The sequence below is a fragment of the Coregonus clupeaformis genome, chromosome 16 (genome assembly GCF_020615455.1).
Source record: "Coregonus clupeaformis isolate EN_2021a chromosome 16, ASM2061545v1, whole genome shotgun sequence".
NCBI classification, from domain to species: domain Eukaryota; kingdom Metazoa; phylum Chordata; class Actinopteri; order Salmoniformes; family Salmonidae; genus Coregonus; species Coregonus clupeaformis.
The window spans coordinates 17,126,095-17,151,411 of record NC_059207.1 but is presented as its reverse complement, the minus strand read 5'-3'; the positions used below and the strand labels follow the sequence as shown (position 1 = coordinate 17,151,411).

General features: G+C 44.4%; 1 protein-coding gene across 1 annotated transcript in view; it reads right to left on the bottom strand.

Annotated features, from left to right (window-relative positions):
- Positions 1-25,317, bottom strand: part of LOC121584530 (protein FAM222A) — an 82,493-nt gene that overhangs the window by 21,233 nt on the left and 35,943 nt on the right. The window contains exon 2 of the mRNA XM_041900451.2: positions 16,045-16,199. Coding sequence (XP_041756385.1) covers positions 16,045-16,150 — 106 coding nt within the window. The 5' untranslated portion in view covers positions 16,151-16,199. The remainder of the gene's footprint in view (positions 1-16,044; positions 16,200-25,317) is intronic.

Genomic DNA, 25,317 nt, shown 5'->3' with positions numbered 1-25,317 from the left:
ATAAGTGAGAGGTTGTAATCTGGATGAAGGGAAAAAGGCCATTCTTGAACACAGGGTAAGGCATTCTCACTAATCTGATAGAGAACCCGTTTGGATTTAAGAATAGTTTTTGTATGACTGAAGCCTTCAGTGAGAGGTCCAATGCTTTAATATTTAATAATTTCTTGATATTTAATAAATGATATGAATATGCTCGTTTAAATCTGTCTGGCTTGCCGTTCCAAATAAAGTGGAATATTTTTGCTCACATTATTTAAAAAACATATCGTTAGGTGTAGGCAGGGCCTAGTATATACAGTTGAAGTCGGAAGTTTACATACACTTAGGTTGGAGTCATTAAAACTTGTTTTTCAACCACTCCACAAATTTCTTGTTAACAAACTATAGTTTTGGCAAGTCAGTTAGGACATCTACTTTCTGCATAACACAAGTCATTTTTCCAACAATTGTTTACAGACAGATTATTTCACTTATAATTCACTGTATCACAATTCCAGTGGGTTAGAAGTTTACATACACTAAGTTGACTGTGCCTTTAAACAGCTTGGAAAAAGCCAGAAAATGATGTCATAGAAGAAGCCACTGCTCCAAAACCGCCAGAAAAAAGCCAGACTACGGTTTTCAACTACACATGGGGACAAAGATCGTACTTTTTGGAGAAATGTCCTCTGGTTTGATGAAACAAAAATAGAACTGTTTGACCATAATGACCATCGTTATGTTTGGAGGATATCTTGCAAGCCGAAGAACACCATCCCAACCGTGAAGCACGGGGGTGGCAGCGTCATGCTGTGGGGGTGCTTTTCTGCAGGAGGGACTGGTGCACTTCACAAAATAGATGGCATCATGAGGAAGGAAAATTATGTGGATATATTGAAGCAACATCTCAAGACATCAGTCAGGAAGTTAAAGCTTGGTCACAAATGGGTCTTCCAAATGGACAATGACCCCAAGCATACTTCCAAAGTTGTGGCAAAATGGCTTAAGGACAACAAAGTCAATGTATTGGAGTGGCCATCATAAAGCCCTGACCTCAATCCTATAGAACATGTGTGGCCAGAACTGAAAAAGCGTGTGCGAGCAAGGAGGCCTACAAACCTGACTCAGTTACACCAGCTCTGTCAGGAGGAATGGGCCAAAATTCACCCTACTTATTGTGGGAAGCTTGTGGAAGGCTGCCCGAAACATTTGACCCAAGTTAAACAATTTAAAAGCAATGCTACCAAATACTAATTGAGTGTATGTAAACTTCTGACCCACTGGGAATGTGATGAAAGAACTAAAAGCTTAAATAAATCATTCTCTCTAGTATTATTCTGACATTTCACATTCTTAAAATAAAGTGGTGATCCTAACTGACCTAAGACAGGGCATTTTTACTAGGATTAAATGTCAGGAATTGTGAAAAACTGAGTTTAAATGTATTTGGCTAAGGTGTATGTAAACTTCCGACTTAACTGTAGGTAAACTGGGATATGACAAAATAATTAATCAGGGTGATTTTTCCACAAATAGACAGGTGTTGTCCTTTCCATGGTAGCAAAATCGTATCTAGTTTGGCTATCTTTCTATAAAAATGTATTGTAGTGAGATAATTTATTTCGGGATATGAATACCGAGTATGTCCACTTCCCCGTCTGACCATCTTATTGGTAAACTACACGGTAATGTAAAAGTTGTATTTTTTAGCAATCCAATACTGAACATGGTGCATTTATCATAATTCGGTTTTAATCCAGAGGTTCGAAAAATCATCTAGATCCTCTATGAGGCTGTGCAGGGATCCAAATTGCAAAAAAAAAGAATAGTTTCCAGTACTTGTCTTATATTATCTCCAATGTATCATCCATGTAAAAAAAAAAACTGTCTGATTAGGATGAATAATATCCGACAATACCTTTTTCCTTCAACGCGCTATGCATTTTACTAAGATTTTGGCATCACAACACTGAAGTGTAAGGGGTCTCCGGTTTTTTAGGTGGAGTGGATCTTTATATTTACCACCTGGGTCCTGTTTCAGTAATAATGAAATCAGACCTTCTTGGTGAGAATCTGATAGTCTAATATTTTTTTAGGAGTGGTTAAAACATGTTAATAATGGACCTTTGAGTACATCGAAAAAAAATCTTATATACCTCAACTGGTATGTCATCCAGCCCTGGAGTTTTCCCAGACTTGAAGGCTTTAATTGCATCTTGAAGTTCCTTATCTGTAATTAGGCCTTCACATGAGTCTTCTGTACAGCCGTTAATTTTACACTGTTAATAGAAAAAAAATCCTTACAATTAACTTCAGTTAGTGGAGATAGAGGAGACTGAAATGAAAACATATGCTTAAAATACGATGCTTTTGAAGATTAATAAATAATTTGGTGCATTTTTCTCCATATTCAATCCAGTTCGCTTTATTTTTTATATTTACATTTTACACTTTAGTCATTTAGCAGACGCTCTTATCCAGAGCGACTTACAGTTAGTGAGTGCATACATTTCCATACTGGCCCCCCGTGGGAAACGAACCCACAACCCTGGCGTTGCAAGCGCCATGCTCTACCAACTGAGCTACAGGGGACTATATTACAATATTATATTACACTTGATTTTTCTTGAATATGTTCCATTTCTTTTAGTTTTTCCTCTAACTTATTCCGTGCCTCTATGTTACAGTTTTTATTGTTATCTATCTGTACTGTTCGTCCCTCTATTTCACTTTTAACCTACATTGTTTTTGTTTTAAAGATGAGTATTATATTGCATGGCTGATTATTTGGTTGATTATTTGCTTGGAGACGACATCAGAAAAAATCAGATGCATTCAAAGATTTGGTATGTAGGCTAGCTATAATTGTTCAGATTCGTATCAAAGTTCATGACGACAAAGATATCTTGAATTATGATGATGATTATGATGATGCATAGGCATACAAACAGTACATACAAGAAAATGACATTTCAGCCTCACCCCACCCCCATCTGTGAACTCCCGGTCTCTGATGGCTACCCTGACTAGTAACAGAAATATAGACATATTTCCTTAAAGGCTTTGGAGGGGAATTAGAGTGTTCTATTGACAGCCTGTTTAGGCCCCTCTGATCTATCACAGCCAGCCACAGAACCATGGCGCTATGTCAAAAATTGATTTAGACATTAAAATGTAAAAAAGCTCAAACATGACTCCTAATTGTTATATTTTATTTCATTATAGTCAATCGCGCCTCAGATCCAATCCAATAATTTCCTGGCAAAAGTTGGATTTGTGCTTCCTTCCTTCAACCTCCTGGCACTGATCACATTTCCTCTTCTCAGGCTCAGGCCTATGAGATCAACGTCACGGTCATAGATTAGCTTTAACAACTGTAGACAAGATCATTTTCTCCTCATCTTTGCATTATTTTCCACTAAAACATTGATACATATCGCTACATACAGTGCATTTGGAAAGTATTCAGACCCCTTCACTCTTTCCACATTTTGTTACATTACAGCCTTATTCTAAAATTGATTAAATTGTTTCCCCCCCCCCTCATCAATCTACATACAATAACCCATAATTACAAAGCAAAAACAGGTTTTAAGAAATGTTTGAACATTTATTAAAAATGAAAAACTGATATCACATTTAGTATTCAGACCCTTTACTCAGTACTTTGTTGAAGCACCTTTGGCAGCGATTACAGCCTCGAGTATTCTTGGGTATGACGCTACATGCTTGGCACACCTGTATTTGGGGAGTTTCTCCCATTCTCCCAGTCAGGTTGGATGGGGAGTGTCGCTGCACAGCTATTTTCAGGTCTCTTCAGAGATGTTCTATCGGGTTCAAGTCCAGGCTCTGGCTGGGCCACTCCAGGACATTCAGAGACTTGTCCCATAGCCACTTCTGCGTTGTCTTGGCTGTGTGCTTAGGGTTGTTGTCCTGTTGGAAGGTGTACCTTCGCCCCAGTCTGAGGTCCTGAGCGCTCTGGAGCAGGTTTTCATCAAGGATCTCTCTGTACTTTGCTCCGTTCATCTTTGCCTCGATCCTGACAAGTCTCCCAGTCCCTGCCGCTGAAAAACATCCCCCCACACACACAGCATGATGCTGCCACCACCATGCTTCACCGTAGGGATGGGGCCAGGTTTCCTCTAGATGTGAAGCTTGGCATTCAGGCCAAAGAGTTCAATCTTGGTTTCATCAGACCAGAGAATCTTGTTTCTCATGGTCAGAGTCCTTTAGGTGCAATTTGGCAAACTCCAAGCGGGCTGTCATGTGGTTTTTACTAAGGAGTGGCTTCTGTCTGGCCACTCTACCATAAAGGCCTGATTGGTGGAGGTGCTGCAGAGATGGTTGTCCTTCTGGAAGTTTATCCCATCTCCACACAGAGGAACTCTGGAGCTCTGTCAGAGTGACCATCTGGTTCTTGGTCACCTCCCTGATCAAGGCCCTTCTCTCCCGATTGCTCAGTTTGGCCGGCGGCCAGCTCTAGGAAGAGTCTTGGTGGTTCCAAACTTCTTCAATTTAAGAATGATGGAGGCCACTGTTCTTGGGGACCTTCAATGTTGCAGACATTTTTGGAACCCTTCCCCAGATCTGTGCCTCAACACAATCCTGTCTCGGAGCTCTACGGACAATTCCTTCGACCTCATGGCTTGGTTTTTGCTCTGACATGCACTGTCAACTGTGGGACCTTATATAGACAGGCGTGTGCCTTTCCAAATCATGTCCAATCAATTGAATTTACCACAGGTGGACTCCAATCAGGTTGTAGAAACATCTGAAGGATGATCAATTGAAACAGGATGCACCTGAGCTCAATTGCGAGTCTCATAGTAAAGGGTCTGAATACTTATGTAAATAAGGTATTTTTGTTTTTTATTTTTAATACATTTGCAAACATTTCTAAAAACCTGTTTTTGCTTTGTCATTATGGGGTATTGTGTGTAGATTAATGAGGATTTGTTATTTATTTAATCCATTTTAGAATAAAATACTTCCTGAATATTCTGTATATAGCGATATAGTTACATCCATCGTTTTTATTTTCTATTTGGTATTCATCTCTTTACCCAGATGTTACTGAATCAACTATCACAACTAATTTTTTGGTTTGATGTAGCAACCTGCCTTTTATGGGCTGTAGGGGAAGTGACTGAGGATTGAAGGCCTAACACACACACACCATCCTGTTTAGAACAGATCATCCAAACCTCCGCTCTCCAGTTGAACCTCACTTCCTCTAGTAGCTAACACTGTGCATTATTTTAGAAGAGTCTGGATTTTCTCCCTCTCTCTACCTATCTCTCGCTCTCTCTCTCTCCTCTCTCTCCCTCACCCAGAGTAATTGAGTTCCATTGAGGGTGCTCGCAGAGGGAAATCACCTTGTGGCCAACACTTTATTATCTGTAGTCAAAGCGTCACCACAAATACCATTCTACACACACAAGTGTCACTTTCCATTTGTCTGCGCTCGGGCTGCATTAGAGCCCAGAACAGAGCCCCAACCAAACCCAGAGCAGAGCCCCAGCCGAGCCCAGAGCAGAGCCCTAGCCAAACCCAGAGCAGAGCCCCAGCCAAACCCAGAGCAGAGCCCTAGCCAAACCCAGAGCCGAGCCCAGAGCCGAGCCCCAGCCAAACCCAGAGCAGAGCCCCAGCCAAACCCAGAGCAGAGCCCCAGCCAAACCCAGAGCAGAGCCCCAGCCAAACCCAGAGCAGAGCCCCAGCCAAACCCAGAGCAGAGCCCTAGCCAAACCCAGAGCAGAGCCCCAGCCAAACCCAGAGCAGAGCCCCAGCCAAACCCAGAGCAGAGCCCTAGCCAAACCCAGAGCAGAGCCCCAGCCAAACCCAGAGCAGAGCCCTAGCCAAACCCAGAGCAGAGCCCCAGCCAAACCCAGAGCAGAGCCCTAGCCAAACCCAGAGCAGAGCCCCAGCCAAACCCAGAGCAGAGCCCTAGCCAAACCCAGAGCAGAGCCCCAGCCAAACCCAGAGCAGAGCCCCAGCCAAACCCAGAGTAGAGCCTTGTCTCAAACGAAGCCGGCAGAGGAAAAGCAACAGCGTGGGAAAGCAGACATCCTCCAGCATTCCTGCCCCTGCAGTTATCATTTTCAATATTAGACGGACGAGTAGTCCTAGTAACACTGGTGGTCATGTCATAATGGTACCTAAATAGTGATTTTGTTATCCAGAGAGGCCGTATCCATATGTCACCACCAGAAAATTCCTATGGCTGAATATTCAAATGAAGCTTTTCTTGCTAAATATTTATTGATATTTCTTGTTGATGGTCATCTTAGCTCAGTGTTGTTTGTGCAGCATATGTCATGGACAGACTGTATAGAGGATAGACAGAGGTGTGTCAGAAATGGCACCAATAGGGCTCTGGTCAAAAGTAGTGCACTATATAGGGTATAGGGTGCAATTTCACATGCAACCAAAAAGTAAAAAAACTCCCCACAATTAAAAATGGAGGTTGCTGACTATATTCAACAGTGATTCTAGTCCTCCATCTCCCTGGTTGAGCAGCTAGCTAGACCAACAGATAGAGACAGAGAGCTGGCCGAGTCGGTCCCCCTTTGTGTTGGCTGGGGAGGAGGAATGCAGGCCGTCAGCAGTAGCCATGTCGGCTCTATTGTGGGACGGAGGCCCGTGCACCAAACACAGAATCTGGGGCAACATGTTTAACCCCACACTTCACGTGACGCCCGACAAACAAAACAGGCCAAACAAGAAGAGCTATGCCCAAAAACAGAGTTCCAATCGAACTTTTAGAAAAAAAAGTCTCACACCGCCGGCAAAGCCTGTAGCCCCGACCTCATTTCAAGCACCGAGACATGCCAGTCTTTTTTTTTTCCATTTGCAATATGGATTAGATATAATAGAATATTATCCACCGGCCTGTCCTTTGGTTCAAATGGAGTCTACCCGAGGGGAGCCTGGGCCTGGTACAGTGCATGGTTCTGGAGGAGAGGGGGGGTATGGCAGGGTGGTATGGCTGGGGCGAGCCTGAGCCACCCTAATTGTACACACAGCATGGTCTAGAAAGCAGAGCTTTATCAGCAAATACCAGAGTCAGCAGCACCAGCGCTGTTATGCGTTGCGACTGGCACACCAGCCGATATTGTCATGTGTGATTAGGCCTGTGCTCACGAGCCTGTGAACTCATTCCTGTGGCATCAAAGTCACCCTAGCCACCTGATCTCTCCCTCCCCGTCTCTGTCTGTTTTTCTCCCACTCCACCCCCCCACTCCCACTCCACCCCCACCCCCCCCCGAACACAATGTGCCCCCAGTGCCCTGTGTTAGAAGCTGCGTTCCAGTGCTGAGGGATACAGAGCCAACATTCAACATCAACCCAGACTGGGTTTCATTTCCAAAACAGTAGTAATGGCCTTTTTATACGCTAATGATCCCTGATCACACACAGGCCACGACCAGCATGCACTGGGGCACTTGTTTCATCACAACACACCTCTCCAGATGATAGTCCTGATAAAGAGGGACAAAAGGAAGCTCTGTGTAAAGCCACACACACACACACAAACACACACACCAGCTATATCATCTATGATGACAACACAGCACCTCTCCTGTCCTGGCTGCTGTCTTCAATAGTATTTGCAACTGTGCTACACTATTTCCTCAAAAGCCTACACAAGGGGAGCAGAGAGCCAGCGGATTGCAGACACAAACACACAACACCCCTCCTCCACATACACAAATAACCCAGAGTTTGAGTACGGGACCTGAGGACTGGAGAATGTAGGAGCACACAGAGCCAGAGATAAGAGTGGAGGCAGGCAGAGCAGCAGAGGGAGAAGAGGGGAGGGGAGGCTGGCTCTGGGCAGGCCTGGGCTGTCAGACTGGAGAAGGTGCTGGCCTGCAGGTAAATGAGAGAAGAAAGGCGCCCGCAGGCTGCCTGAGGCAAAAGCCCCTTCTGTTCTATCATTTAGGAGACAAGTCCTCCACTGATTCCCAATTAATATTTAACGCTGCACAGACAAGGCCCTCCACTCTCTGCACTACACCAGCAGCCGGGGAGAGAGAACAGCCGGGGAGAGAGAACAGCCGGGGAGAGAGAACAGCCGGGGAGAGAGAACAGCCGGGGAGAGAGAACAGAGGCAAAAGAGAGGGAGCGAGAAGCAGGAGACAGAGACACAGAGAGTTACACACACACACACACACATAGAGAAAGAGAGCGACACAGACAGACAGAGAGAGAGACAATACAGGTCAGAAAGGAAACTTCCGATCTGGATGGATACTGGTCTGGATATATGATTAAGGAGAGATTCATGAGTGTTTTCTCTACATAAATCCTTCTGTCACTTAAAAGCACAATGTGGTTTGGATGGATGACTCCTTTTAGCCCTCAGGGATCCTCAGAGCAGTAGTGACAGCCAGGGTCAGCAAGAACACTCACATCTGACACAGCTACTGTACACTGCTGTAGTCCTGATACCTCGGACGGCCAACCCCCTTACACATGCACACACAATGCAGTGAAGTAAGAGTATTACAGCATTGTTTATGATCCACATTTTGATGAAGAAAGAGTCCTACCCATAGCAGTGATAGGCTGCCATATCTCAGCGACAACAGAATCTCACAGCAAGCACATGGCGATAGAATGTGTTACTGCCGTGCACCTGCGATGCCCAAATGCCATCTAGCTCGGAACGGGGAGCCTACAGTACGTTTCCAAACCAAGTCCCACTGTGGCCAAAACTAGAGTGGTGGCCTGCTTCCTGGAGCCTCACTGCCCTATGAAGAAACAATACTCCACACCCCCACGCCACTCCCGTGCCCCATAAACAGAAGGCAGAGCGAAGGGGCATGGCACTGTGGGATGCGGCCCGCCGGAAATTATCCTCTGAGTGCCAGCGCTGAGATGCCCGCCACCATCCTAGCACAACAGAGTGCCAGTGGGCATGAGACAGGCTGCTGGTGCGTGTACTGTATGCCCAGACTGTGTCCATCTGCCAAACCACAGACCCAGGTTCAAATAGTCATTTTCTTTCAAACATATTTGAGTGCTTGATCGCGGTTTGCACTTTTGGGACTATCCCATTAGTTTCAATGGCGCCAGGCAAGCTTAATCGAGCGCAGGTGAAGTAGTTACATCATGAATAAAACAAATATATATCTATATATTTATGTGAGTGGCCGTTACACTTAGTGATACTGAGGGAGGGGACGGACAAGAGTATATAAGGAAGTGGGGGGAGGGGATGTGGCATGGAACGCTTGGCTGTCAATCACCTCTCACTTTGAGAAAAGGACACTTTCCGACATCTCTCTCTGTTCACTAATGCGGAATAAGTGGAATAATGATGGCGGCCGGCCATGTGCAGTGAGTCTGTGGAATTCCAAACGGGAGCTGGAAGAGGCAGTTCAATCAGTGGGGAAAGGTCAAGAGCATGCAGATTCTCCCCGTGTCCACCGCTCCTTCCCTCTCTCGCTCCTTCCCTCTCTTTCTCTCTCCTCCTCTCTACATTTCCACTCCAGTCCTCTCTCCCTCCGGGCTCAAAGGCAATCAGGGAAAAGGTTGTCATTTCTGCTGCCACTCGTGACCACATTTAAATATTAGACAAAAAACCTTTCCCTTTTTCTCCCCATAACAGGCTGTGGAGGTACAGTGCTCCGATTGGATATGGAAGGGTAATTCTACTGTCATGTTTACATCTGGCTCAAATACCAGAGAGAGAGTGGTAGATAGGCTGTGTCTGAAAAAGCACCCTATTCCCTATATAGTGCACTACTTTTTGACTAGGGCCCATAGAATAGCAACAGAGAAATAGATTCCCATTCATTAATTTCCTGTTCTAGTCATTCTATGTCTATGGATAACAGGCACGTCGTGAACCTAGGATATCAGCATAGAAATAGATGACTAGAACAGACATTCCCATTCATTTTGACCCATTCTAGTTCTATTTCTACTGATGCCATAGAAACTCTCTGTGGACATTCATCTCCATGCACCTCCATGATTGGCTCTTGAGGCTTGCTGGATGATGTCAGCATGCCTTCTGGACATGGGGTTTAGAGCCAGGGCCTGCTGTTGACTGGAGGCACGACACAGATTGAGCCAAAAGTCTGATCCAATCGGGGGCAGAGCCCGAGGTCTGATCCAATCACGGGGCAGACACAGTAGCGGCTGTGACATGTGCGGTCTAATGAGGACAGGACCTACGGCGGACCGCCCGGGGAAAAGAAGAACCCACGACGTGCAGAACCCGATTTGACAGGGCTGTCACAAACACGCCATATGGATAGCCACAAGCGTCATGGTCACTCCTGCTGATCTTGCAGACATCAAAACAGACCATACGATGAAATAAGAAAATAAAATGACCTGGACACATTCTTACATTCTCAGCAAATTGTTACATTCTCACATTCTCATCAAATTGTTACATTTTTATTTAGGTGAGATGTGAAGTTGACCTGCTGTAGAGAGAGTACAGCAGCCTCTGTCTGGGACTATAAAGAAGTGCTATCCTCTCCTTCAATTGAATGGCTGCTGAGTGCTTATGTGCTGTGGTCCCTGCTGCCCAGCCCACTTAAGGGCCCTACACACCCTTTCAAACAGAGCTACGGAGTGTCGTATACGGTCCGTTCCAAAAGTTGAGCCGCACAAAAGTACATAGAACTACGTAGAAAACGACATTGCGTTTGCGTGAGTAGCAGCCTTTAGTTGGGGCCCTCTTAGGCTCTCTCTCAGCCCTCAAACCTCAACACCCTTTTCTGTCCACACATCCCTATCTGGAGAGAGACCAGTAGGGACCTGAAGGCTGAATGGGTGAGAGAGGAACAAGCTTGGGTGCCTGGAGACAGGGAACTAGGGTCAGTGGCATCCCTCTCCCCCTACAGGCCCAGGGCCTTCCCTCCCTCTCCTCTGACTGGTCCGGGTGCCCTCTCTCTGGAGGAGAATGGCTTGAAGAGAGACCCTGGCTCCACCGCCGTGTCCTCCCCTGCCTCTCACGAATCCATCTAGTGCAGCGTATAGCAGCAGACAGACGTGATGGGAGGAGGATGGGAGGGGGGGGGGGGCACGCTACAAATGTCACCCATAAGGGGAGATTTAATTAAAAATGACAGGTCCTGGCACAGGGAGAGTGCAGCCCCATACGCGGGGAATTTGGGCACGCTGAAAGCAAATGCCTATGATTTATAATTTAAGTAATGCCTCCCCACTCTTTTAATTCCACGGCCAGAGAGCAAGAGAAGAGATAAAAAAATCCAAAAGGCCACCCCAGTGAGGCTAATTCAATAGGATATTTTTAAAGGCCCAGTGCCATCAAAAACTATTTCCACACTATGAGTTTGGAATAATACTGTGAAAATGCCCTTTTAGTTTAAGAGCTGTTTGAAAAGACCGCCTGAAATGTTTGCCTGTTTTGGTGGGATGGAGTTTTGGCCTTCCATGGTGACATCACCAAGCAGTAAATTAGTTAATAGACTAATTTTCAGTTGTTTTCCCCTCCCCACTCAGACAGTCCTAGCCAAATTCTTGCTTGAGAAATAAATCTCTCTCTCTCTCTCTCTCTCGGCGAGCCCATCTGAACTCTTCCCGCCGATGGCCAAGCCAGTTAAGTCCTTTTTTTTTATTGAGGGTATGAGGGATTTTTAATGGGAGTCGCATCAATGAACTGTGCAGCCGCTCGGCATGCAGGGGGGGTTCTAGTACCCTCACTGACCCCTCACCCTCTCATCCTCCTACCCACCACCACCACCTCACTGCCCCCCTCACCCTCTCATCCTCCTACCCACCACCACCACCACCTCACTGCCCCCCTCACCCTCTCATCCTCCTACCCACCACCACCTCCTCACTGTCCCCCCACTCACTGCTTTTCTGCAAAGGACAGCAGATGCAAATGGCAGAGCAGCTCACCTCTCCTGCCACTGCCAGGTAATACTCTCCCTCACATCCTCTTTCTCTCTGTGATGGGGTGGTGTCTGGCAGGCAGAGACAGGCATCAGCAGGCTACTAAGAGCCAGGGTCACCTTACCCCACAACTCCCACTCCTCCTCCCTGAGCTCAAACTGGGCCACGGGTGATCAATCGACGGGGACCTAGCTTTGCACGAAGGAGCCCAGTGTGTGTGCCCACGTTCCTCTGGCCAAAGCTGACATCTGCCTCTCCGAACCCCTTTTGAGCCTGGCTGAACAATCCCCTCTCTCATTGAAGGGCCAGTGGCTGTAGAGTACAGTACAATGCTGAAATCCAACACTCAGTCTCACCTCCGCGGGACAGAAAGGAGGCCATTCTTCGCAAATCCACTCATTATGGCCACAGTGGTAATCTTTCAATCAAAGGGTTTAACAGGTGGACGGAGACAGAGCGCGAGAGAGAGAGAGAGAGAGAGAGAGAGAGAGAGAGAGAGAGGGAGAAGGGTAAGGAGAAACTGTTATTTTCCTCTATTGATTCCAGCTCTGACTCCCATTGGCAGCTCTTCAATAAGAGGCCCGAGGAGGAAATGGGCTAATCCTGTCCAAATTGGAGGGAGAGGGAATCGATTAAGACAGCCATTGAGGCCTCCCTCTTTTTCTCTCTCACTCTCCATTTCTCCCCCCTTTCTTATATATATATATATATACACAGTGAGGGAAAAAAGTATTTGATCCCCTGCTGATTTTGTACGTTTGCCCACTGACAAAGACATGATCAGTCTATCATTTTAATGGTAGGTTTATTTGAACAGTGAGAGACAGATAAACAACAACAAAATCCAGAAAAACATATGTCAAAAATGTTAGAAATTGATTTGCATTTTAAATGAAGTATTTGACCCCTCTGCAAAACATTACTTAGTACTTGGTGGCAAAACCCTTGTTGACAATCACAGAGGTCAGATGTTTCTTGTAGTTGGCCACCAGGTTTGCACACATCTCAGGAGGGATTTTGTCCCACTCCTCTTTGCAGATCTTCTCCAAGTCATTAAGGTTTCGAGGCTGACGTTTGACAACTCGAACCTTCAGTTCCCTCCACAGATTTTCTATGGGATTAAGGTCTGGAGACTGGCTAGGCCACTCCAGGACCTTAATGTGCCTCTTCTTGAGCCACTCCTTTGTTGCCTTGGCCGTGTGTTTTGGGTCATTGTCATGCTGGAATACCCATCCACGACCCATTTTCAATGCCTTGGCTGAGGGAAGGAGGTTCTCACCCAAGATTTGATGGTACATGGCCCCGTCCATCGTCCCTTTGATGCGTTGTTGTCCTGTCCCCTTAGCAGAAAAACACCCCCAAAGCATAATGTTTCCACCTCCATGTTTGACGGTGGGGATGGTGTTCTTGGGGTCATAGGCAGCATTCCTCCTCCTCCAAACACGGCGAGTTGAGTTGATGCCAAATAGCTCCATTTTGGTCTCATCTGACCACAACACTTTCACCCAGTTCTCCTCTGAATCATTCAGATGTTCATTGGCGAACTTCAGATGGCCCTGTATATGTGCGTTCTTGAGCAGGGGGACCTTGCGGGCGCTGCAGGATTTCAGTCCTTCACGGTGTAGTGTGTTACCAATTGTTTTCTTGGTGACTTTGGTCCCAGCTGCCTTGAGATCATTGATAAGATCCTCCCGTGTAGTTCTGGGCTGATTCCTCACCGTTCTCATGGTCATTGCAACTCCACGAGGTGAGATCTTGCATGGAGCCCCAGGCCGAGGGAGATTGACAGTTATTTTGTGTTTCTTCCATTTGCGAATAATCGCACCAACTGTTGTCACCTTCTCACCAAGCTGCTTGGCGATGGTCTTGTAGCCCATTCCAGCCTTGTGTAGGTCTACAATCTTGTCTCTGACATCCTTGGAGAGGTCTTTGGTCTTGGCCATGGTGGAGAGTTTGGAATCTGATTGATTGATTGCTTCTGTGGACAGGTGTCGTTTATACAGGTAACAAACTGAGATTAGGAGCACTCCCTTTAAGAGTGTGCTCCTAATCTCAGCTCATTACCTGTATAAAAGACACCTGGGAGCCAGAAATCTTTCTGATTGAGAGGGGGGTCAAATACTTATTTCCATCATTAAAATGCAAATCAATTCATAAAATGTTTGACATACGTTTTCTGGATTTTTGTTGTTGTTATTCTGTCTCTCACTGTTCAAATAAACCTAACATTAAAATTATAGACTGATCATTTCTTTGTCAGTGGGCAAACGTACAAAATCAGCAGGGGATCAAATACATTTTTCCCTCACTGTGTGTGTGTGTATATATATATATATATATATATATATATATATATATATATATATATATATATATATATATATATATATATATATATATATATATATATATATATATATTACTGGAAGCTCATACAGTACCAGCTCCATCCCCATGGAACCAGGACACACAAACACACCTTTGCTCTCAACCTTGGCACATACTTGAAAAACGTACACACACTTAGATCTGAAACAAAAGCAACACTGTGACCTTGTCCTTGCTTTCCCCTTTGACAGTTGAACCAATCATGTGTAGTACATGGGGATGTGTGATACTTACCCCTCGGGCTGAAGTGTCCCGCTTGCGTCGCCTCACTAGCTAGCTTGAGGGCGGTCATGTAAGTTTGTGAGGCAGAGGTCCCGAGTTCACGCCAGGTATGTTGTCATTTATTTACTGTGTTGAAAATGTATTTTTATAATGCCATCTCTGAAGCTAGTTGGTTGTTGTACTCCTATCTTGAGTGTTGGTTCACGTTACTGTAAAATAATTTTTTTTGGTTCTTGTGATATTTATTCTATGTAAAACTATACGATCACATTGTTATTATAGCCATATTTACCCTTTCATTTATGATTATGGCAAAGACGGAGCTGGAGGAATGCAAATTCATAATCATCTGATTCTAACTTAAACACCTACATTGTGTGCTTTATTGCCAGACTACAATAAACGGGGCACTCGCCTGAACCCGATGATCCTGTGTATGCGTGTCAGTCCAGCAAAGTAGCAACAGTCAAAAATCTAGGGGTTACACATGCAACAGGAAGATGTGTACATAAGCAGGCCAGACCCACTAGTCGCGGTTAAATAGCGTTATGTGGATGTCTAAATGTATGTTTTCTCTCGTAGATTTTTTTGTTTTACTACTAGTGATATGTTATTAACAATTAGGGCTATTAGCAGGTGGAACTGTAACATGTAGCTTGTTTATGCTTTCGTAAGCTGAGGTTGAAAATGCTAGGTTAACTCCTTCTCTCCATCCGCCTTCCCTTTTAATCGGCTTGTGAGGTAGTAGGACTGCCATGCCACTAAATACTCTGGGAGCGTTCTATAAGCAGAACAGCCCCCCCACCACCGACACACAAGACAGTCTCGTTCCACTAAAGGGCTAATCCCGAGGCTTCAGGGAAATTAGGCAGAAAGTCACCTTCCAGGGGAATGCGGCAGCTTTCTTTAATCCTTAGCTGGTCCAAACTAGTTTCTTTCCCCTTCCGTTTTCCATAACAACTTCCCATGGCCAGTCCCATTATATACAGTGTTTTATGAGAGGGAAGTTGGAGGTTTGTGTTCTGGGCTCAAACAGAGCAGCTGTGGTGCTTTACAGCCAGGCCACTGGGTGCCTGAGGCAGGGGCCAAACACTGTAAATGTTTACACACTGAGGGTCTCGCGCACACACGCACACGTTATGTTATTTTATCCTCGTGTGGACCTAAAATTAATTTCCATTCAAAATCCTATTTTCCTTAACCCCTACTAACCCTAACCACTTACCCTAATTGTAACCCTAACCCCTAAGCTTAAAATAGCCTTTATCCACATGGGACGTGGGAAATGTCCCCAAGAGGGAGGATTTTCCTTGTTTTACTATCCTTATGGGGACTTTTGGGAATTTTAGGACCCCACAAGGATAGAAGAACCAACCACCACCCCACACACACCCAGGGCCAGGGATGCACGTTAAACACTGCACAGTCAGCACAGCTAAACAGTCCCTCTATTCACAATGAGCAACAACATAACACGGCAACCCCAAGGTCTCTCTCTACCAAATCAAATACACTGGGAAACAACAACGTCAACCTTACAAATCTCCTGACCCTTCTTTGTCGTGGACTCACATTTTCGGCTGAGGGCTTGAGGCGGCTCCAGGGCCTTGCTGGCACACAGGGGGTGCTGGGAGGATGGGATTGGAGGGTTCTGCCTCCTCTGCAGGCAGGCCAGCATGGCGGGGGGGCGGGCAGACAACTACACCTGGGGGAATACCAAGGCCAACCTGGGGAAGAAAGAGAGAGATGGTTGGAGAAAGAATGTGAGAAAAGCAGGAGGATTTAGAAGAAGCAAAGCTCCATGGGCATGGAGGTCTGTGAAGTTCAGTGGCGGACTGGGACTGGCTCTATGTCACCTACAACTGTCTGCCTAGCAACTGGGACTGGGGCTGGGACTGGCTCTATGCCACCTACAACTGTCTGCCTGCCCAGCAACTGGGACTGGGAGTAGAGTCCAACCTCTGACAGGTTGGGAGGAGTAGAGTCCAACCTCTGACAGGTTGGGAAGAGTAGAGTCCAAACTCTGCCACTTACAAATAGGACATCTACTCTAGTCTGACTTCTGTCTATGATATACACCTCTGTCTAACTAACACACATGTACATACTCCTTCCAGAGCAGTGCATAGCATGTGCCGTGGTGACTGATAGCATTATCTATAGACAGCTAAACGGTAATGCTGAGAAAACAGCAGTCTACCTGCAGCAAGTTAACATGGGACCGCACTGGGAGACTGTTAGCAAAGGCCTGGGGGACCAAGATGTGTCTGTATGTGTGTGCCATATTGCACTCATGAGTGTGTGTGTGTGTGTGTGTGTGTGTGTGTGTGTGTTGGTTCTTCTATCCTTGTGGAGACCTAATGTCCCCAAAAGTCCCCAAAAGGGATAGTAAAACAAGGAAAATTCTCCCTCTTGGGGACATTTCCCACATCCCCATGAGGACAAAGGCTATTTTACGCTTAGGGGTTAGGTTTAGGGTTACAATTAGGGTTTGTGTAAGGGGTTAGTTTTAGGGTTAGGAGTTAAGTTCAGGGAAAATAGGATTTTGAATGGAAATACATGTTTAGGTCCCCACAAGGATAGAAGATCAAAACGTGTGTGTGTGGTGTGTGTGCAAATGGGTTGGGAGTGCCAACAGTGCATCAGGTCCAGTGATGGCACCAATCAATCTCCCCCTAGGCTAGAAATCTCCAGCTCCCCGCTAGAGGAACAGAGCCTCTCAAAAAGACCATCAGAGTGGAAACACAGGACACATAACACACACAAGCAAGCACAGCGCAGCCTCATCCACATAGACTGGGTTACATTGAATTCATCAGTCACATATCGCTATCACCCAACACAATGAGGGATTACACAATGATGAGGGATTACACAATGATGAGTGATTACAAGCACCGTGGGCTGAATTAATGACCATAAAGAAGCAAATGCCTCACATAATGTAGACTGACTGTCTGTATAAACTGCATCTTCTCATTAGATGTAGACTAACACTCTGCACATCTCCTTTTAGTTTCCAAACAATGTAAAAACAGTAGGTCAGAACCTCAAGCAGATCTAAAACAGTATTGTCTATGATCTTTAAAGCTATTTCTCGCTTCTCTCTATGACTGTGTGTGCTGCTGGAGTCTCCTGACGGGAATGCATGGAGAGAAAAACAGTATCATTTCCATCAGGGCCAGTCTCACATATGAAAACAAAAGAGCGCAGGCAAATATTTCACCGGGGCTGTCAACGCTGCCATCTCCCGCCGTGATGCACAGCGGATTATTGAACAATTATTTCTCACACGCCTGTCAAATGCCTGTCCCCGTTCTTCATTTTCCCGGTGAATCACTAGATGAACATTTAGCCACCTTCGCTCCAGTACGTAGCTTTATAGATTAGAATTGTGATATGAAAGAAAGGAATTAAAATGAGTAAATGACTACCGTTAACTCTTTAGAACCCATAGCGGCCACCGAAGGCCTTTCTTTAAATTACTATAGCGGCCACGAAGGGCCTTGTTTTTCTAACAATAACACAATTGAAGTCGGAAGTTTACATACACCTTAGCCAAATACATTTAAACTCAGTTTTTCACAATTCCTAGTAAAAATTCCCTGTTTTAGGTCAGTTAGGATCACCACTTTATTTTAAGAATGTGAAATGTCAGAATAATAGTAGAGAGAATGATTTATTTCAGCTTTTATTCCTTTCATCACATTCCCAGTGGGTCAGAAGTTTACATGCACTCAATTAGTATTTGGTAGCATTGCCTTTAAATTGTTTAACTTGGGTCAAACGTTTTGGGTAGCCTTCTACATGGATTCTGACATGTCCTAGCACTTTGAAAAGCGATGATGTCGAGGTCAGTGAAGTAAGTAAACAGTACATACAGTACCAGTCAAAAGTTTGGACACACCTACTCATTCCAGGGTTTTTCTTTATTTTTACTATTTTCTACATTGTAGAATAATAGTGAAGACATCAAAACTATGAAATAACACATATGGAATCGTGTAGTAACCCAAAAAAGTGTTAAACAAATCAAAATATATTTTATATTTGAGATTCTTCAAATAGACAGCTTTGCACACTCTTGGCATTCTCTCAACCAGCTTCATGAGGTAGTCACCTGGAATGCATTTCAATTAACAGGTGTGCCTTCTTAAAAGTTATTTTGTCGAATTTCTTTCCTTCTTAATGCGTTTGAGCCAATCAGTTGTGTTGTGACAAGGTATACAGAAGATAGCCCTATTTGGTAAAAGTCCATATTATGGAAAGAACAGCTCAAATAAGCAAAGAGAAACAACAGTCCATCATTACTTTAAGACATGAAGGTCAGTCAATCCGGAAAATGTAAAGAACTTTGAAAGTTTCTTCAAGTGCAGTCCCAAAAATCATCAAGCGCTATGATGAAACTGGCTCTCATGAGGATTGCCACAGAATGAAGAATCTCAAATATATTTTGATTTGTTTAACACTTTTTTGGTTACTACATGATTCCATGTGTTATTTCATAGTTTTGAATTCTTTACCATTATTCTACAATGTAAAAAAATGTAAAAATAAAGAAAAACCCTTGAATGAGTAGGTGTGTCCAAACTTTTGACTGGCACTGTATATATATATATATATATATATATATATATACCTTGTTAAAAGTTATATGTGCCTTGTTAAAAGTTAATTTGTGGAATTGCTTTCCTTCTTAATGTGTTTGAGCCAATCAGTTGTGTTGGGACAAGGTTGGGGGGTAGCCCTATTTGGTAAAAGACCAAGTCCATATTATGGCAAGAACCGCTCAAATAAGCAAAGAGAAATGACAGTCCATCATTACTTTAAGACATGAAGGTCAGTCAATACTGAACATTTCAAGAACTTTTAACGTTTCTTCAAGTGCAGTCGCAAAAACCATCAAGTGCTATGATGAAACTGGCTCTGAGGACCGCCACAGGAAAGGAAGACCCAGAGTTACCTCTGCTGCAGAGGATAAATTAATTAGTTACCAGCTTCAGAAATTGCAGCCCAAATAAATGCTTCACAGAGTTCAAGTCACATACACATCTCAACATCAACTGTTCAGAGGGGACTGTGTGAATCAGGCCTTCATGGTCAAATTCCTGCAAAGAAACCACTACTAAATGACACCAATAAAAAGAAGAGACCAGCTTGGGCCAAGAAACACGAGCAATGAACATTAGACCGATGGAAATTAGTCCTTTGGTCTGGAGTCCAAATCTGAGATTTTTGGTTCCAACCACCGTGTCATTGTGCGGGTGAACGGATGATCTCCGCATGTGTAGTTCCCACCGTAAAGCATGGAGGAGGAGGTGTTATGGTGTGGGGGTGCTTTGCTGGTGACACTGTCTGTGATTTATTTTGAATTCAAGGCACACTTATCCAGCATGGCTACCACAGCATTCTGCAGCGATACACCATCCTATCTGGTTTGGGCTTAGTGGGACTATCATTTGTTTTTTAACAGGACAATGACCCAACACACCTCCAGGCTGTGTAAGGGCTATTTTACCAAGAAGGAGAGTGATGGAGTGCTGCATCAGATGACCTGGCCTCCACAATCCCCCGACCTCAACACAATTGAGATGTTTTTGGGATGAGTTGGACCGCAGAGTGAAGGAAAAGCAGCCAACAAGTGCTCAGCATATGTGGGAACTCCTTCAAGACTGTTGGAAAAGCATTCCAGGTGGTTGGGAGAATACCAAGAGTGTGAAAAGCTGTCATCAAGACAAAGGGTGGCTATTTGAAGAATCTCAAATATAAAATATATTTTGATTTGTTTAACACTTTTTTGGTTACTACATGATTCCATATAGTGGCTTGTGAAAGTATTCACCCCCCTTGGCATTTTTCCTATTTTGTTGCCTTACAACCTGGAATTAAAATGGATTTTCTGGGGGTTTGTATAATTTCATTTGCACAACATGCCTACCACTTTGAAGATGCAAAATATTTTTTCTTGTGAAACAAACAAGACAAAAAAACAGAAGACTTGAGCGTGCATAACTATTCACCCCCCCAAAGTCAATACTTTGTAGAGCCACCTTTTGCAGCAATTACAGCTGCAAGTCTCTTGGGGTATGTCTCTATAAGTTTGGCACATCTAGCCACTGGGACTTTTGCCCATTCTTCAAGGCAAAACTGCTCCAGCTCCTTCAAGTTGGATGGGTTCCGCTGGTGTACAGCAATCTTTAAGTCATACCACAGATTCTCAATTGGATTGAGGTCTGGGCTTAGACTAGGCCATTCCAAGACATTTAAAATGTTTCCCCTTAAACCACTGAAGTGTTGCTTTAGCAGTATGCTTAGGGTAATTGTCCTGCTGGAAGGTGAACCTCTGTCCCAGTCTCAAATCTTTGGAAGACTGAAACAGGTTTCCCTCAAGAATTTCCCTGTATTTAGCGCCATCCATCATTCCTTCAATTCTGACCAGTTTCCCAGTCCCTGCCAATGAAAAACATCCCCACAGCATGATGCTGCCAACACCATGCTTCACTGTGGGGATGGTGTTCTCGGGGTGATGAGAGGTTTTGGGTTTGCGCCAGACCTTGCGTTTTCCTTGGACAAAAAGCTAAATTTTTGTCTCATCTGACCAGAGCACCTTCTTCCATATGTTTGGGGAGTCTCCCACATGCCTTTTGGCGAACACCAAACGTGTTTGCTTATTTTTTTCTTTAAGCAATGGCTTTTATCTGGCTACTCTTCAGTAAAGCCCAGCTCTGTGGAGTATATGGCTTAAAGTGGTCCTATGGACACATACCTCCCGAGTGGCGAGTGGCGCAGTGGTCTAAGGCACTGCATCGCAGTGCTAGCTGTGCCACTAGAGATCCTGGTTCGAATCCAGGCTCTGTCGTAGCCGGCCGTGACCGGGAGACCTATGGGGTGGCGCACAATTGGCCCAGGGTAGGGGAGGGGAGGGAATGGCCGGCAGGGATGTAGCTCAGTTGGTAGAGCATGGCGTTTGCAATGCCAGGGTTGTGGGTTCGATTCCCATGGGGGGCCAGTATGAAAAATAAATAAAAATTATGCATTCACTAACTGTAAGTCGCTCTGGATAAGAGCGTCTGCTAAATGACTAAAATGTAAATATATACCACAATCTCTGCTGTAGAGCTTTGCAGCTCTTTCAGGGTTATCTTTGGTCTCTCTGATTAATGCCCTCCTTGCCTGGTCTGTGAGTTTTGGTGGGCGGCCCTCTCTTGGCAGGTTTGTTGTGGTGCCATATTCTTTCAATTTTTTTACAATTGATTTAATGGTGCTCCGTGGGATGTTCAAAGTTTCTGATATTTTTTTATAACCCAACCCTGATCTGTACTTCTCCACAACTTTGTCCCTGACCTGTTTGGAGAGCTCCTTGGTCTTCATGGCGCCGCTTGCTTGGTGGTGCCCCTTGCTTAGTGGTGTTGCAGACTCTGGGGCCTTTCAGAACAGGTGTATATATACTGAGATCATGTGACAGATCAAATCAAATCAAATTGTATTGGTCACATGCGCCGAATACAACAGTGAAATGCTTACTTACAGCCCTTAACCAACAGTGCATTTATTTTTAACAAAAAAAGTAAAAATAAAACAAAAAAAGTGTTGAGAAAAAAAAAGAGCAGAAGTAAAATAAAATAACAGTAGGGAGGCTATATATACAGGGGGGTACCGGTGCAGAGTCAATGTGCGGGGGCACCGGCTAGTTGAGGTAGTTGAAGTAATATGTACATGTGGGTAGAGTTAAAGTGACTATGCATAAATAATTAACAGAGTAGCAGCAGCGTAAAAAGGATGGGGTGGGGGGGCAGTGCAAATAGTCCGGGTAACCATGATTAGCTGTTCAGGAGTCTTATGGCTTGGGGGTAGAAGCTGTTGAGAAGTCTTTTGGACCTAGACTTGGCACTCCGGTACCGCTTGCCGTGCGGTAGCAGAGAGAACAGTCTATGACTAGGGTGGCTGGAGTCTTTGACAATTTTGAGGGCCTTCCTCTGACACCGCCTGGTATAGAGGTCCTGGATGGCAGGAAGCTTGGCCCCAGTGATGTACTGGGCCGTACGCACTACCCTCTGTAGTGCCTTGCGGTCGGAGGCCAAACAGTTGCCATACCAGGCGGTGATGCAACCAGTCAGGATGCTCTCGATGGTGTGACACTTAAAGTCCACTTGTGTGCAATCTAATTATGTGACTTCTGAAGGTAATTGGTTGCCCAGATCTTATTTAGGGGCTTCATAGCAAAGGGGGTGAATACATATGCACGCACCACTTTTCCGTTATTCATTTTTTTTTATTTTTTGAAACAAGTTCTTTTTTTCATTTCACTTCACCAATTTTGACTATTTTGTGTATGTCCATTACATGAAATCCAAATAAAAATCCATTTAAATTACAGGTTGTAATGGGGGATGAACACGGGGGATGAATACTTTTGCAAGGTACTGTATGTGTTATTTCAATGTTTTGATGTCTTCTCTATTATTCTACAATGTAGAAAATAGTAAAAATAAAGTAAAACCCTTGAATGAGTAGGTGTGTCCAAACTTTTGACTGGTACTGTATATGTTTGGTGTTGTCGATGTTTGATGCTGTTGAACTTGGGGAATAGCTCTCAGATTAGCAAGTCCTGTCATGATAACTTGGTTGGTACAGGCGAGCACATCAGCAGTGGAGCTCCAACGATTGCCCTCTGTCTCATGAAATAGTTGCAGTGTGTGTTTAGCTGTATATAGTCAGCTAACTAGTTTGTTGTTTTGTCTTGTTTCTACCAATGTAATTCATATGGAAAAGGCCCAAGCTGCTTGCTATAGCTCGCTAACTAGTTAGTCTCATGCAAAAGTTGTGTAGCGGTACATTTGGGCTGCACTCACGAAGCGTCAACCTCAGCTGTCACTTTCACTAGCTAGCCATATAGACCACCATCTAACTAGCCACCGAAATGAAGGCTAGAGTGATTTGTGTTTATCTGTTGGTCTTAGGTTATGGTTTGTCATGTTTGCTAGGAGCAGATATTCATAGGCTTTACAAAGCCTAATTTTCCTATTATTTGACAGCTTAGCCGTTGTGTTAGGGTAGATGCCCACACAGTGGAGCTCATATGATGAGTTGGATATTTGTTAGCCAGCAAACAAGTTGCTTGTTTTGTCCTGTTTCTATCGATGCAATTCATTTGGAAACTGTCCCAGCTTTGTAACTAATCAGCTAACATTGGCAAACTCCGTAGTTTGTCTGTCAGGCAAGAAAGCAAGTTGAGAGAGAGCGAGAGGAAATGGGAGGCATGTCACTGTTTCACACAATTTATTATGGAAAACCCATTAGGAAGAGAGTATGTGTATGGTTGAGAAAAAAAGAGGGGAAGGAAGAGGGAGACAGTGTGCGAGGGAGAGAGAGATTATGTTCCTGACCACAATTATATCCTATTTGTTGCTCCTCTCCTCTCCCCTCCCTCTGTTCCTCTAGTTCAGTGAAAGCGAAGGAAGTGATGTGGAGAGTCAGGGCTCAGCAGCAAAATGCAGGGAGGAAGAGGAGTTAGAGATGATTGGAGGGATAGAGATGTGGAGCGAGAGCAGAGTGGAGGGAGAGTGAAGGAGAGGAGAGTGGAGTGGAGGGAGGGAGGGAGAGAGGAAGAGGAGAGTGAAGACGGAAAGAGGAGAGTGGAGGGAGAGAGGAAGAGGGAGAGTGAAGAGGGAGAGAGGAGAGAGAGAGGAAGAGGAGAGTGAAGAGGAGGGAGAGGAGAATGGAGGGAGAGAGGAAGAGGAGAGTGAAGAGGAGGGAGAGGAGAGTGGAGGAAGCAGAGGGAGGGGAAGAGGGAGAACACACCTGAGAGCAGAGCCTACGTTTCCATGGAGTGAACCTGCCCCAAGTCCCACCATTCACCCTTGTACCACACAACCTGTGACTAAATTGACATTGGCAGGGGTTTTGAAATTGTTTTTAAAAGTGGTTGGAACTTATATCTGTTCCAGAGCTTGTAATGGATTACAACAAGAAAATGGGCGGGGTTGACCATCTTGACCAACTGAGGAGCTATTACAATGTTGGACGCACAGACAGAAAATGGTGGAAGAGAGGATGTGGGGTGTGCATCCAGAGGGGACGCAGGGCAAAGGGTGGGAGATGTATAGAAACTTTTCAGGATGGGGCAGTGCTCATCGAAGTTCCATAACATGTTGTAGGCTAAATGCAAACACTAAAGTGACAGTGTGAAATATGAATTTGTCCTACAAATCTTTTAGGGAAATTGTGTACTTTTTAAAATAGTCTCTGAACAGTTGTGTTTTGTGTCTTCTCTCTACATCTGTTTCTATCTAATACTTGTTGCATTCACTGAATTGTTGTCAAAGTAGGCTACTATTTCTACATTTTGTGTCAGGCCTGGTCTGTACTAAATCTTATTGAGAGAGGTTACCTACATTTTGAAATAGTCTCTGAATAGTTGTTTGCATTTCTACAGAAATAAGAATCGTTGTCAGTCAAATAGCTTACTTTGTGTGGGTTTGAGATACTTTCTGAATATTGTCCACTATAACATTTTGGATAATATGTAATATTTATGTAAATAATATTTATAAGTATAATATATTATACTTGGTACATTTTGAGTGAGTAATTTAGTCCAATTTAGTTTTTTTTTGTTGAGTGTTAGTCGTTTTTTGATAGTATATAATATATAATAATAATATAATAATAATATAATAATATGCCATTTAGCAGACGCTTTTATCCAAAGCGACTTACAGTCATAGTGAGTGTCTTTACACAATGGAAGACAAAATGAGTGTTATTCCTATTGACATGAATGTGGGGTCACATTAAAGAAGAGGTTGTGCTCTTTAAAAACTAAGTTAACTTGTAATTGTCATT